Raw genomic sequence first — 16,290 nt, forward strand, 5'->3', positions numbered from 1 at the left:
TTTTCCATCTTCTTTAGTCTTCTGAATTTACATCTCTCTAAAATCCATGTATTGCTGTTTTAGTGGGGCTTCAGAAGTCATCAGCCCTTCTAATTTTATGTTAAAATCCTCAAATAAAATTACTTTACCAAGAAGTCCTTATATCTTTGAATACATCTTTTGGTCCATGTTTAGTTCTGTATTTCAGAGACATTAGTTTATTGTCATCTTTATCTTTTATTCCTATCAGATTCTCTATAATTTTTAATCATTTTTGTTGAAATTACTGAATACCTCAAACCTTTCTTTTATGTCAATAATTTGATTTTCAATGGTATCTGTTCTGTCCTTTGCTATTTTGTCTTCAATTTATTTTCTTAGTTCTAAAATATCCTCTTTTATCTCATTTTGTTTTACCATCTCATCACTGAACTTTTATTTATTAAATTCACATTTTGATGAATTGTTTTACAGTTGTAAGAAATTCTATGCAATGAGTTATGTTGTCAGGATACTTTTTTTGTCTCTTTTAGAACATTTTTCTTGCTTTTATTTTGTTTGCTGTATGTTTGCCCAGTTGACATACCAGTTCTTTTGGTCTTGTTCATGCTTGATTTATTTGTCTTGGTATGATATGGGTGAGTTCTTATCTTTCATCCTCCTGTACCTGAGACCAACTACCACATGAGTGGCGGTTATTTTTTTCCTTTCTTTTTTTTTTTCTTTTTACTGAAGTATAGTTGATACACAACGTTACATTAGTTTCATATGTACAATACAGTGATTTGACAACTCTATACTGTTAATGCTCACCTCAAGTGTAGCTACCATCTGTCACCATACAACACTATAATACCATTGGCTATATTCTCTATGTTGAACCTTTCATCCCTGTGACTTATTCATCCCATAATTAGAAACCAGTACTTCCTACTCTCCTTCACCTCTTTGTACTCACCCCCTACTCCCCTTCCCTGTGGCAACCACCAGTTTGTTCTCTTTATTTATGGGCCTGTTTCTGCTTTTATTTTAATTTTCATATTAAAAAAAAAGATTTTATTAAAGAATTTTTTTAATGTTTATTTTTGAGAGAGAGAGAGAGAGAGAGAGAAAGAGAGCACATGCGAGTTGGGGAGGGGCGAGAGGGGGGACAGAGGATGTGAAGCGGGCTCTGAGCTGAGAGCAGATGTGGGGCTCGAACTCATGAACCGTGAGATCATGACCTGAGCTGAAGTTGGACACTTAACTGACTGAACTGCCCAGGCGCCCCCAAAATATTTTATTTTGAAGTAATCTCTATACTCAATGTGGGGCTCAAACTCACAACCTCCGGATCAAGAGTTGCATGCTCCAACTGAGCCAGCCAGGTGCCCCTATTTCTGATTAAAAAAAAAAAAAAAAAAAAAAAGTGAAATCATATATATGGTTATTTACCTTTCTCTGACTTATTCCACTTAGCATAATACCTTCTAGGTCCATCCTCATGTTGCAAATGGCAAGATCTCATTGTTATGGCTGAGTAATATTTCATTGTATATATTACCACATCTTCTTTATTCATTCATCCATCAATGTATTGATGGAGACAGGTTGCTTCCATATCTTGGCTACTGTAAATAATGCTGTAATAAACATACGAATGCACATATCTTTTCAAATTACTATTTTTGGTTTCTTTGGGTAAATACCCAGTAGTGCTGGTTATTTTATATTCTGTGTACTTTTCTATGGCTTCAGGGAATGATGGGAGGCAGAGGGATAGAAGGAGCAGAAGGAACAGAGCTAAAGTACTACAGAATCTTTGTTAAAACATTCTTCTTGGGGGGCCTGGGTGGTTCAGTTGATAAAGTGTCCAACTCTTGACTTCAGCACAGGTCACGATCTCATGGTTCGTGAGTTTGAGCCCCATGTTGTGCTCTGTGCTGGTAGTGCAGAGTCTGCTTGGGATTCTGTCTCCTGCTCTCTTTCTCTGCCCCTCCTCTCCTTGTTCTCTATATCTCTCTCGAAAGAAGTAAAATAATCTTTAAAAAAACACATTTTTCTTTCCTGAGATTCTGTTAAAGATTCTTCTTTCAGTCCACATAATTAAGGGTTATATTCCATTCCTAAAGAGGGGTAGTCTCCAGCTTCATATTACTTCACTTATTCATTTTTATGCTTGATCTTTCATTTCTGTTAAAGAGTCAGCCTCATTGTTCATTTTCCCTGCTTCATCATTTACTTGCAAGTAGTTGTTCCTGCTACTTCTCGGTCAGAAGAAGATAAAAGTACTTAAAAAAGAAGATAAAATGTGCTTGGTTTGGTTCTTTCCAGCTTTGGAGCTTTTAGTGGGAATTTGCAGGATTTCATTAACACATCAGTATGGCTTCTGGGGAGGAGTGATAGGGTGTTGGGACCCACCTTTATTCCTTTCTATTCTTCATCAGAATCTTGTCTCTTTCCTTGACCTTCAATTTTTAAACTTTATTATATTTAATTATCCTACTTTGTCGCTGTTGAAATTTCTGCCAGTTTTATTCCCCATAGCAGCCCTATTATTATTAAACACATTTTTATAGATAAGACAACAAAGGTGCTAATATAGAACTCTAATACATTGGGTTAACTGGGCTAGCTGAAGCTAGAATTTAATTTCATTTTCATTAAAATATATAGTTTGAAATATGTTTCCTACCTCTGTTGTCCTGGATGGCAAAATCAATGACATTTTTCTTTCCCAATTTACTCCTCTCACATTCATTTTGTTCAGGGTCCAAACATGTTTTTGTTTGTTTTGTTTTGTTTTTTAACAGCAAAAATGGGTTTAGTCAAGAATAACAGAGATTTACAATCTGGGACAAGCAGGCTATGGCAAAACTACAGACAAGTCCAACCCAGGCTCCAAACAGTTTTTAAACATTCCTATGTACTGGTATGAGGCAGTAAAGCTCTGAGTATGGTGGCTTCTGATGAAAAAGTCCATGCTGGGTAAGCACTCAATAAATGCTATTTAAAGAAAATGTGCCTGGTTTGCTTATTTGTAGCCATTACGATGGCTACTATCAAAAAAACAGAAAATAACAAGTGTTGGTGAGGATGTAGAGAAATTGGAACCTTTGTGCAATTGTAAAATGGTACAGCCACTATGGAAAATAGTATGGAGGTTTCTCTAAAAATTAAAACTAGAACTATCATATAATCTAGCAATCCCACTTCTGGGTGTATATCCAGAAGAATTCAAAGCAGGATGTCAAAGGGATATGTGCACACATGTTCACTGCAGCATTATTCACAATAGTCAAGAGGTGGAAGCAAACCAAATGTCCATGGACAAATGAATACATTTTAAAAATGTGGCATATACACACAATGGAATATTATACAGCCTTAAAAAAAGAAGGAAATTCTGACACATGCTTACAACATGAAGGAACCCTGAGGATATTATACTAAGTGAAATAAGCCAGCTGACAAAACATAAGTACTATATAATTCCACTTATCTGAGGTATCTAAAGTAGTCAAGTTCATAGGAACAGAAAGTCAAATGGTGATTACCTGGAGCTGGGGGACAGGAAAAAGAGAAGAGCTGTTGTTTAATGGATATGGAACTTCAGATTTGCAAGATGAAAAAGTTTTAGAGATCTGTTTCATAACAATGTGAATATGTTTAACATTACTAAACCATATGCTTAAAAGTGGTTAAAATGTGTGTTTACCACAATTAAAAAAAAGAAAAAGAAGGTCTATAACACTGTTAGAAAGACAGTCCAGTTCCCTGTTCTCCCCACAGCTGCTGTGCAGGATTTGACTCTACCTTGGCAAGAAAAAAACACAGGGAAAAGCTAAGCTTATGTGGGGAAGAAAAGCCTTCATCCTGTCTCATGGGAAAATAGTCACATACTTTTGTCAATTTCACACAGTATAATCTCGCTTTCATTCCCTCTTTCCCATCCACTGGGTGGTTTTATTTTGTTTTAAGACAAGGAGAATTGCCAGAAAGAAAAACCCTAGGGCTTACTTTTGCAGGATGGATCCCTTAATGACCAGCTCTTCATCCAAGTCTGCTTCATTAGCCATGAAGAGCAGCCTCTTTCCTGTGCTGTCCACTCCAATGAAGTCACGCTGCTCCACTGAATCATACAAAAGAAAGAAAATCAAACAAAGCCATTTGCCCCTGCCTGCATGACTAAGTCAGGGGGACAGGGCACCTGCTCACAATTCTCTTGGAACTAAATACAGGATTGTTATATATATATGTTTTAAATACTGTGTTATATCACAGTGTTTATCACAGTGTTTATAACATGGGTAGTCAAAATATTTTTGTATTGTTCTAAAGGGTATTATTAGGTTAACTAGTGAAGTTTGAATAAGGTCTATAGATTAAAGTACTGTAGCAATGTTAGAGAGGTGGGGGGCAGGATACATACTGATTTAAAAGCAAAGGGAATCATGTCTGCAACTTATTCTCAAACAGCTCAGAAAAACAGTAATAGTGTATGTACTACATTGTGTATACATATCATACACTGAATATATATCATTAGAGAGAGAAAATGATAGAACAAATGTTAACATTTGGGGAATTTGGGTAAAGGATATATAAGTTCTCTGTACTAGTCTTGTAATCATTCTGTAAATGCGAAATTATCTCAAAAACAGAGTTAAGGAGTAAAGATATGTTAGTTTGACTGTGGTAATCATTTCACAATCATGTCTACATATATCAAAACACCACTGTACACTTTAAATACACATAATTTTTCTTTGTCAAAAATAAATAAAAATTAATAATAAAAAGCTGACTATGTGGATAAACCATAAACTCACTACATGGCACAGAAAGTATAACAAGGAATTCTTTCTCTGCAAAGAATACCCTAGGTCTGTGCACTGTGGAAATGAGAAAAATATTATTTACAGACATGTACATTCAATCAACATTAACTGTATGTCTATTATGCATTAGATTTTATTCTGTATGAGACAGCATTCAAAGAAAATAAGGTGCATTTTTACTAGATGTGGAGGGTTCTTTGGTAGACAGTGATTTTACAGGCTGTCATATTATTGCTGTTTTCTATGTTAGATTTCTTTCGGCCAACCAGATTATAAATTCTTCAAAGGCAAGCTTATGATTCCTTTATATCTCCTTTAACATCTAGTACAGTGTTAGGCACTTAATAAAATCTCCTACTAACATCTGAGAAGCTGAGGAGTACCTATAGCTTACAAAAGCATTTTCACATAGAGGCAGCATAGCATAATGATTAAGAAGAGAGCCTCTGAGGCCTGACTACCTGGGTATGAATCCCACTTACTAGCTGTATGTCCTAAACAAGATACTAAACTTCTCTATTCTTCAGCTTCATCAACACAGCTTCATCAATGGGTATCATAATAGTGCCTACCTCACAGGCTTGTTATGAGCACTGTATCAGTTAAGATTTGTAAAGTTCTTATAACAGTGCTATTAAATCAAACATTAAATAAAATGTTTTGCTAAAAAAATTAAAATGCATGCTCTCATTTGATCCTCACAATAATAAAGCAATGATTTAATACCTTCTTGAAAGAAGAAAAAAGTTGAGCTCTAGAAAAATAGTTTTTCCTTTTTTTTTAATTTTAAAAAAAATTTTATTTATTTTTGATGGAGAGAGACGGAGCACAAGTGAGGGAGGGGCAGAGAGAGAAGGAGACACAGAATCCAAAGCAGACTCCAGGTTCTGAGCTGTCAGCACAGAACCCGACACCGGGCTCAAACTCACAAACTGCAAGATCATGACCTGAGCCAAAGTCGGACGCTTAACTGACTGAGCCACCCAGGCGCCCCGAAAAATAGTATTTCTAAAGGTGAATTTGTCTGTCTCCTACTGACAGACAACAGCTACCAAATAACTGAACATGATTCACTGTTGGCTGCAGTTGCCTATATACCTAGAACCAAATGTATTACAAGTGTATAATGTGTTTTAGCTCAGGTGGTTGAAAGCATTCATTCCTTGAGATGGTTTTTGGTCATCTTATCACATGCAGTGTCTGAATCTAAATAGGGAGAAACAATCATAAAAAAAAATCATATGCTGGGGGGGTGCTCGGGTGGCTCAGTCGGTTAAGCGCCCAACTTCGGCTCAGGTCATGATTTCAGGGTTTGTGGGTTCAAGCCCCGCATCAGGCTCTGTGCTAACAGCTCGGAGCCTGGAGCCTGCTTCAGATTCTGTGTCTCCCTCTCTCTCTCTCCCCTCCCCTGCTCACACTGTCCCTCTCAGTCTCTCAAAAAATAAATGTTAAAAAAAATTAAAAAAAAAAATCTTACGTTGGGGTGCCTGGCTGGCTCAGTTGGAAGAGCATGTAACTCTTGATCTCAGGGTTGTAAGTTTGAGCCCCATGTTGGGTGTAGAGATTACTTAAATAAATAAATAAATAAACTTAAAAAAAAATAAGTTATATGTTATTTTTCTCAATGACCAAGATTAGCGAATTCCAAAGAAGGAAGGGCAAATAGTGCCAATTTGAGGGTAAGTTTTACAGGGAATTTCAATTGAAGCAAATTTTGCAGAGAATTTCAAATGCCACACAGCAGATATGACATATATCAGTTCATCCATTACATGGAAACTTGAGAATATAAAGGTTTGCAGCAGTCTGATTATCAGCCAATATTTTAAAAAGAAACACAGAAATGTTATTTTTGGATATATTTGGAGTGCTTACTCTATCCAAGTCCTTCAGCCTACAAAACCTCAAATTATTGAATGTCCTGGGAGCAGTGATTTTCAAGTCCATGTTTCAGCTATGTTGCTCTTTACTCACATTCTTCACTCTCAGGGGCCCCTCCTTATATTTGCTTCCTTGAAGCTACCATAGTAACCAGGACCTCAGAATACACTACAAATTATAGAAACTTGTTTATGTTCTGCTTTAACAAAGTAAATTCTACTTTGGGAGCAGAGAAGATAACATCAAAATGTCCATCCTAAGAAGGCTACAAAAATAAGATTAAGCAAGCAGATTAAGAAAGAAACTATGAATTACCATTAAAAAAATTCTGTCAACTAGTCATATTTTTTTTCTAGTTGATTTTTTTTTTTAATAAAATTTTTTAACGTTTATTTATTTTTGAGACAGAGAGAGACAGAGCATGAACAGGGGAGGGTCAGAGAGAGGGAGACACAGAATCTGAAACAGGCTCCAGGCTCTGAGCTGTCAGCACAGAGCCCGACACGGGGCTTGAACTCACTGACCGCGAGATCATTACCTGAGCCGAAGTCGGCCGCTTAACCGACTGAGCCACCCAGGCGCCCCTAGTTGATTTTTATTTATCTGACACTTCTGTCTCCTCTATTGTCATTTACTTATCCATTCATTCATTCAACTAATAAACAAACTTGTGCACCTCCCTTGTGATAGGCATTACATTTATAGTAGGGAATTCCAACTCGTTTTATGAGGCTAGCATGATCCTGATACCAAGACCAGACAAAGACATTATGAGACAGAAAAATTACAGGCACATTCATTTGTTATATAAATACAAGGATCTTAAATAAAATATTAGCAAATAAAAACTAAAAACGTATATGGTAGAGTTAAAAGGGTTACAAATTTGTTGTACTTCTTCAAGAGGTAAGGTCTAGAATGTACAATGGTATAGCCACCATGGAAAATTGTTTGGCGGTTCCTCAAAACATTAAAAAAATAGAATTACCACACGATTCAGCAATTCCACTTCTGGGTAGACCACCCAAAAGAACTGAAAGTAGGGTCTCACAGAGATAGTGTGCATACCCTTATTCGTAACAGCATTATTCACAATAGCAAAAATGTGAAAACCACCCAAATTTCCACTGATGGAGTAATAGATAAGCAAAATGTAATATACACATACAAGAGAATATTATTCAGCCTTAAAAATGAAGGAAATCCTCATGCTTAACATGGAGGAACCTTGAGGGCATTATACTTTATGAAATAAGCCTGTGACAAAAGGACAAATACTGTATGATTCCACTTACATATGGTACTTAAAGTAGTTAAAATCATAGAGACAGAAAGGATATGGGGCACGTGGGTGGCTCAGTCGGTTGAATGTTTGACTTTGGCTCAGGTCATGATCTCACCATTCACAAGTTTGAGCTCCGCAATGGACTCTCTGCTAATGTCAGCGTGGAGCCTGCTGCAGACCCTCTGTCCACCCCCGCCCCCTGTCCCTCTCCTGCTGGTGCTCTCTCTCTTAAAAATAAAAAATAAACATTAAAAATAAAAACATGGGCACCTGGGTGGCTCAGTCAGTTAAGCATCTCACTTCGGCTCAGGTCATGACAGCTCAGAGCCTGGAGCCTGCTTCAGATTCTGTGTCTCTCTCTCTGCCTCCACCCCTACTCACACTCACTCTCTCTCTCAAAAATACATAAACATTAAAAAAAAGAAAGTATAATGGTGGTTTCCAGGGATTGGGGGGGGGGGAGGGGAATGGGGAGTTATTGTTTAATGGGTATAGAGTTTCAGTTTCACAAGATGAAAAAAGTTACACAGATGGTGGTGATGGTTGCACAACATTACACATGTATTTAATACCATTAAACCGTAGGGTCGCCTGGATGGCTGTTTGTAGAGCTTGCAACTCTTGATCTCAGAATCATGAGTTTGAGCCCCACATTGGGGGTAGAGATTACTTAAAAATAAATAAACTCTTTAAAAATACCACCAGACTGTACACTTAAAAAAAGATGGTAAATTTTATATGTATTTTACAATAAAAAAAAGTGAAGGAAAAAAAGTGCTCACAGGAGAAAAAAAGAGGTAAGATCTAGTTCTCCATCCTTTATATCTAAGCTAGCCTAGCAACTAGCTTTAACAGAGTGCAATGGAATGACACAGTCTGAATTCCACGCTTAGCTTCAGGAGACCTTGTGTGTAGCTTCTTCTACTCTCTCCTCCTCTTTTAGAAGGAGATAGAGAGAGCACATGAATGGGGAAGAGGGGGCAGAGGAAGAGAGAGAATCTGAAGCGGGCTCCGCGCTGAGTGTAGAGCCCGATGGGGTGTTTAATCCCACGATCCTAGGATCATGACCTGAGCCCAAGTCAAGAGTCAGATGCTCAACCAACTGAGCCATCCAGGTGTATCTTCTCTTACTCTTTTAGAACCTGCTGCTGTTATATAAACCAGCTTGGGCCTCCAGTATGGCAACAGACTGGATGAAAGAGAAACTCAATTATCACAGCTTAGGCCCTAGACATATTAGTGTACCCAACTGTGGTAGGCAGCCTCTAAGAATGTTAATTGCCTCTTGGTAATCACACAATTTCTGTATCCCCTCCCACTGAGAACAGCTGGCTGGCCAGCAATTTGCTTCTAACCAACAAAATGTGGCAAAAGTCATGAGATATTATTTCTGTGATTCAGTTACATAACTTTGTAATTTCTGTCTTGTTAGAAGATTCTCTCCTTGCTGGCTTTGGCAAAGCAAACTGTTATGTTGAAGAGGCCCAAGTGATAAAGAAATGAGGGCAGCCTCTGGCCAACAGCCAGCTAGAAACTGAGGCTCTCAGTCCAACAGTCCTTAGGGAACTGAAATTCTGCTGACAAACAAGAGAGCTTAGAAGCAAATTCTTTCCTAGCTGAGCCTTCAGATGAGACCTCAACCCTGAATGACAACTTGATTTCAGCTTTCTGAAAGACTCAGAATCAGAGGACCCAACTAAGCAAATACCTGGACTCCTGACCCACTCTGTTGTTTCAAGATGTTAAGTTTATGGTAATTTGTTATATAGCAATAGATAACATACACTAGCAGCAACAGAAAACTGATACACTAGCTAATACCACTTGAACAGAGATGAGACAACTCAGTTATAACAGGCCAAACTACCAACCTAAAGAATCATGAGCAGATTACATACATCTTGCTACATTTTTTTTTTTTTTGCAGTGTTTAACTTTACATTAAAAAAAAAAATTCAATTTATTTAAACTAAAACAAAACAAAACAAAAGCAGTTCACCCATTTCTACCATCTACCTCTGGAAAGCACCAATCTGTTCTCTGTATCTATGAGTTTAGTTAAAAAAAAATTATTTTTTTAGATTCCACATATAGAAGAGATCATATGGTATCTGTATTTCTGTTTGATTTATTTCACTTCACATAATATCCTTGAGGTCCATCCATGTTGCTGCAAATGCCAAAATTTCATTCTTTTTATGGCTGAATAATATTCCATTGTGTATATATACTACAACTTCTTTATTCACTCATGTACTGAAGGACACTTAGGTTTGTTTCCATATCTTGGTTACTGTAAATAGTATTGCAAGGAACAAGGGGTGCATATATCTTTTTGAATTAGTGTTTTTATTTTCTCTGGAAAAATACTCAAGTAGACTTATTGGATCATATGGTAGTTCTATTTTTAATTTTTTGAGGAACCTCCATACTGTTTCCCAAAATGGCTGCATCAATTTACATTCCTACCAACAGTGCATGAGGGCTTCTTTTTCTACGTATCCTCACCAACACTTGTTATTTCTAGTCTTTTTGGTAATAGCCATTCTAACAGGTATGAGGTAGTAGCACATTGTGGTTTGTATTTCCCTGATGATTAATGATGTAAAGCATCTTTTAATGTACCTATTGGCCCTCTGCATGTCTTCTTTAGAAAAATGTCTATTCAGAGGCACCTGGGTGGCTCAGTCACTTAAGCATCTGGCTCTTGATTTTGGCTTAGGTCATGATCTCATGGTTTGTGAGATCAAGCCCTGCATCAGGCTCCATGCTAAGTGCATGGAGCCTGCTTGGGATTCTTTCCCTCCCTCTCTCTCTGCCCCTCTCATACTCATGCTCTCTCTCTCTCTCAAAATAAATGAATAAACTTAAAAAGAAAAGAAAAATGTTTATTCAAATCTTCTGCCCATTTTTTAATTGGATTGTTTCTTTTTGCAATTAAGTTGTATGAGTTCTTAGCCCCTTATCAGATATATGGTTTGCATATATTTTCTCCAATTCAGTAGGTTGCCTTTTCATTTTGTTGATGGTTTCCTTTACTGCATGGAAACTTTTTAGTTTGATATAGTTCCACTTGTTTATTTTTGCTTTTGTTGCTTTTGATTTTGGTGTCAGACTCAAAAATCAAGGAGACTTATCTCAAGAAGCTTACTGCCTATGTTTTCTTCTAGGAGCTGTATAGTTTCAGGTCTTACATTCAAGGCTTTAATTCATTCTGAGTTAATTTTTGTGTATGGTATAAGATAGTGATCCCATTTCATTCTTTTGCATGTGGCTGTACAATTTTCCTAGCACCATTTCTTGAAGAGCTTATCCTTTCCCCATGGTATATTGGCTCCTTAGTCATAAACTAATTGACCATATATGTGTGGGGTTAATTCTGTGCTCTTTATTCTGTTCCACTGATCTGTGTGTCTGTTTTTATGCCAACACAATACTGTTTTAAGTATTATAGCTTTAAAATATTTGAAATCAGGGAGCATGATGCCTCCAACTTTGTTTTTTCTCAAGATTGCTTTGGTTATTCGGGTTCTTTTACTGCTCCATACAAATTTTAGGATTTTTTTTTTTGGTTCTGTTTCTGAGGAAAATGCTATTGGAATTTATTTTAAGTTTATTTATTTATTTTGAGAGAGAAGAGAGCATGAATGTGAGCTGGGGAGGGGCAGACAGAGAGGGAGAGAGAGATTCCCAAGCAGGTTCTGCACTGTCATCGTGGAGCCCAAAGTGGGGCTTGAACTCATGAATTGTGACATCATGATCTGAGCCAAAACCAAGAGCTAGATACAATTGACTGAGCCACTCAGGTGCCCCAACACTACAATTTTGATAGGGATTACATTGAATAAATTGAATGAATACGTGCTATCTTTTGTATAAAATCAGAATAAGTAAAATATATACATATATCTTTTAGGAATACAAAAAGCTGAGATATAACTATATGAAAAAGAAAGAAAAAAAAAAGAAAAATAATAAACACAGGATTCAGCAAGGGTACCTTAGATAGGGACAATAATGAGTTGGGGACACGTGGAGATCACATTGACAGAAGTTATTTTAAATTTTGAGTTTGGTGGTGTGTTAAAAAAAAGAGATTAGTTTCAGAAATTTTTCAGAATTGAAGACTTGAATATTCAGATCGAAAGGCCCGTTATCATCTAACACGGGATGATATTAGACCATACTGAGGATAATCAGTGTGAAATTTTATAATTTTGGAAACAAAAAGATTGTATAAGCTTCCCAGAAGGTTGGGGTGGGTGGGTGGGAAGGTTTCATGCAGAGAATGAAGAATCAGAATGGTGTTAGACTTAATAGAAAAGCTAGAAGACAGTGAAATAATACCTTCAACATTTTGAGGAAACATGATTTCAAGAGAAGATTATACCCAGCCAAAATATCAAACAACTATGAGGATAGAATAAAGACATGCAAAAGCTCAAAAATTTATTTTTCACAAACCTCATCTCAGGAGGCTACAAGAGGATATGTTCCACAAAAGAGTGAGTATAAGCTAAGAAAAGAGGAAAAAATAAAATAAGGGGCGCCTGGGTGGCTCAGTCAGTTAAGTGTCTGACTTTGGCTCAGGCCATGATCTCACAGTTCGTGAGACTGAGCCCCACATTGGGCTCTCTGCTGTCAGCACAGAGCCCACTTCAGATCCTCTGTCTCTCTCCCCTTGTTCTCTCTCTCTCTCAAAATAAATAAATAAAAGAAATAAACTGGGAAAGAGGAAAATAATGACTTTCAAAATATGACAGTGAAGGGTGAACCTAAATAAAATGGTAGTTTCACAGCAGAACAACTAATCCAGAAAAGCTCTAAGAGAGATTATCTTCAAGAATCTGAAACTGAGAGAACACTGAATGTGTTGGAAAGTAATGAGAGGAATTCACACAACTGAGGCTGATGTTGAATTAGTAATAAATACACAGAAAAATAAGCAAATGAAAAAACAAGACAAATTTTAGAAAAATAAAAGGAGGAAGGAGAAAATTAATCATATACAAGGTTCAGCTGTGAATACCATTTAAACAGTTATAGTAAACATTAAATATTCAGTTAATAAATACTGTAAAAAATGGGGAGACTAGAAGTTTACATGTGTGTGGTGGGGGTAGAGGGTACGGTAAAACAGAACTACAGCTTTAAGTCCCATAGTAGGAAATAAGTAAATAATTCCTAAAACTAAAAATACGAAGACACAGCAAAAAAACCCCCAAAAAACAACAAACCACGTTATTTGGAGATGTGGACTTAAATGTGAAAAAAAGTTAGCTAAAAATGTTGAAAGTGGCTGCCTCTGAGTAAGGTGAGAATAGACAGGGCTAACGACTGCTATTTATTATAATATAACTTGGATAATTCCATCAGTCTTTAAATTATGAGCATATAAAACTTTGATAAAAACAAAAACTAAATTCAAAAAAGAAAGAAAAAGAAAGCCCAGGCTATGGAGTCAGAAAGCATGGGTTCAAGTTCTGATTCTACCACTTACCACTGATGTGACTGATATTAAGCAACTATCCACAAAATGCTGGTAGGCCATTCATGGATATAAAACTTGGTAAATAACAAAACTACCTAGCCCTGTTCAATGGATTTTATTTTATTTCATTGTTTCAAGTTTTTATTTAAATTCCAGTTAGTGAAGATATAGTGTAATATTAGTTTCAGCAATTCACTAGATTTTAGTTTGAGAGCAAATCTTATCTTTGTTTCCCATATGAGGCTTAGCATAAACTTTACATATAGTATGTTCTAAATTCAATGACTATATCAAAACTTAATGCATTTATAAGTCAGGGATCTCATTCCAAGTAGCCTGTCTGCATATTAGTAAGTTGTTCCTCCTTCTTTTCAAATACCATGTTTTTAAATATATTTCCCTGTAACTGGGGCATTAAATTGCTCCCTGTATTTTACATATGCTCCTATTATTGTACACTGTGACTTATAAATTCTAGCATATTTGAACCTACTTCTGCATGCTGTTTCTTCAATCACAACAATTTTGATTTTCTTTTTTTTTTTTTTTTAATTTTTTAACATTTATTTATTTTTGAGACAGGGAGAGACAGAGCATGAACAGGGGAGGGTCAGAGAGAGGGAGACACAGAATCTGAAACAGGCTCCAGGCTCTGAGCTGTCAGCACAGAGTCTGACGCGGGGCTCAAACTCACGGACCGCGAGATCATGACCCGAGCCAAAGTCGGCCGCTCAACCGACCGAGCCATTCAGGCGCCCCAACAATTTCGATTTTCAATATGCTGGGATTTCAAGTCAGTTCTGTTAAATATAATTAGAAAGAGTGGGGGAGTTGGGGATTGAGAAGAGAAAAGAGATAAAGCAGAAACCCAAGCAGAGAGTTTTCTAACAGTTCAGCTTTGAGAAATAAAGAAAGCTGAAGCAAAAAAAAAAACAAAAAAAAACAAAAAAAAAAAAACAAAAAAAACAAAACCCAAAAAAACAAACAGGCTCAGAAGGCCTGCCAACATTTGTTAGTGCAGAGGGAGCTAAGCTGATTGAGAGGTGACAGCCAAGTGACAGCTTTCATTTGTGTGATTCTCAAGCACACTGATATTTATTGAATCTAGCCTGGACCAAGGCTATATAACTCTGAGAAGTGGGGAGGAGTTTAAGAAATACTACAGTGAACTGGATGGACTAAATAAAAGTTGAATCTAATTTCTCTTACTGGGTGGGGGACAATAAGAATTGCCTTTACAGGCAGGCTCCTCAACCATTCGATAACATCTATTGACTGCTATGGGCCATAACTAGGCCAAGTGCTGGGGACAAAATGAACAAAATAGAATATAATGATCCCAGCTCTTACAGAGCATACAGTTGAGTATAGGAGAGAGTAAATAAGACAGCAGGGCTACCATATTTAGACAAACAAAGGAGTATGGTTTCATATTAGAGGGTCAAGAAAGGCCCCTCTCAGAAAAGAACTTGAAGGCTAAGATAAATTTAGAGTACGTGTGTTGTGGGGAGAGGGGATGGCGAGGATTTTGGGCAGAGAACAACATGTGTAAAGACCTGGAGTAAGGAAAAAAAAAGTCCCAAAAATCCAAACATGAATTTGATCTTGCCCTCCTCAGAATCTACCATCTACAAATCTTCTGGGAAAGAAGTGGCAAGAGGGGGAAAGATGGCTGCTGAAACATCTAGCCATGAGTCATTTTCTTGTAAGTTGGTAAGAACACCATTTGGGAAACTTGAACCTACCGGATCCACTCTATTAAACAATATCTGGGAAAAAGGGGACTGTAGCCTATTCTGGCACATAATAATAGCTAAGAGGCAGACCAAATATACAATTTGAGAATATTAGGGTTCTTTAAAAAAAAAATTCTTATCATTGAAATGCATAGCATTCCACAGGAGGAATTTATTTTTTGTATTATTATTTTTAGTGTTTATTTATTTTTGGAAGAGCGTGAGAGTGTGTGTGAGCACGAGTGGGGGAGGGGCAGAGAGAGAAGGGACAGAGGATCCAAAGTGGGCTCTGTGCTGACAGCAGAGAGCCCATGTGGGGCTTGAACCCACAAACCATGAGAACATGACCCAAGCCAAAGTCGAATGCGTAATTGACTGAGCCAGCCAGGAGCCCTTCCACAGGAGGAATTTAAAACTCAGTTATTTAGGTGAAACTCAGCTTTCAAATATAATAAAATACAGATACAGAGAAATTCAAAATTTCATACTAAGAATAGAAAATCTTTCTATAACACAAATCTGATCAGACATTCTCGTTTAAAATTCCTCAACAACTTGTGCTCACTTCAGCAGCACATACAATAAAATTCCTCAACAACTCCCCACTGTTTTTTTTTCTAAGATGTTCTTTTTTTTTAATGTTAATTTGTTTATTAGTTTATTTATTTATTTTGAGAGAGAGAGAGAGAGAGCATGTGCAGAGAGGGGCAGAGAGAGAGAGAGAGGGAGAAAGAGAATCCCAAGCAGGCTCTGCACAGTCAGAGTAGAGCCTGAGGTGGGGCTGCAACCCATGAACCATGGGATCATGACCTGAGCTGAAATCAAGAGTTGGACGTTCAACAGACTGAGCCCGATATGGGGCTTAAACTCATGAACTGTGAGATCATGACCTGAGCCAAAGTCGGATGCTCAACCAACTGAACCACCCAGGTACCCCAACTCCCCACTGTTTTGAGGATAAAGTCCAAACTCTTTAGTCTGATCTCTGTATCCTCTCCAGTCCTATTCCCTGCTTCCCTGTCTTCTGTAATTACACTTCAGCTAAAAAGTAGGTTATCAGTGTACATCATACGTTTTCAAAGAGAGGAGTCACCTTAA

At 37.2% G+C, this 16,290-nt stretch overlaps 1 protein-coding gene across 4 annotated transcripts in view; it reads right to left on the bottom strand.

Annotated features, from left to right (window-relative positions):
- The window catches only part of EIF2B3 (eukaryotic translation initiation factor 2B subunit gamma), a 133,155-nt gene that overhangs the window by 68,234 nt on the left and 48,631 nt on the right, over window positions 1–16,290 (bottom strand). For all 4 annotated transcript variants that reach the window (XM_042996925.1, XM_007077291.3, XM_007077292.2 and 1 more), the window contains exon 5: window positions 3,979–4,090. In XM_042996925.1, coding sequence (XP_042852859.1) covers window positions 3,979–4,090 — 112 coding nt within the window. The remainder of the gene's footprint in view (window positions 1–3,978; window positions 4,091–16,290) is intronic.

This window comes from Panthera tigris, chromosome C1, assembly GCF_018350195.1.
Source record: "Panthera tigris isolate Pti1 chromosome C1, P.tigris_Pti1_mat1.1, whole genome shotgun sequence".
NCBI lineage: Eukaryota > Metazoa > Chordata > Mammalia > Carnivora > Felidae > Panthera > Panthera tigris.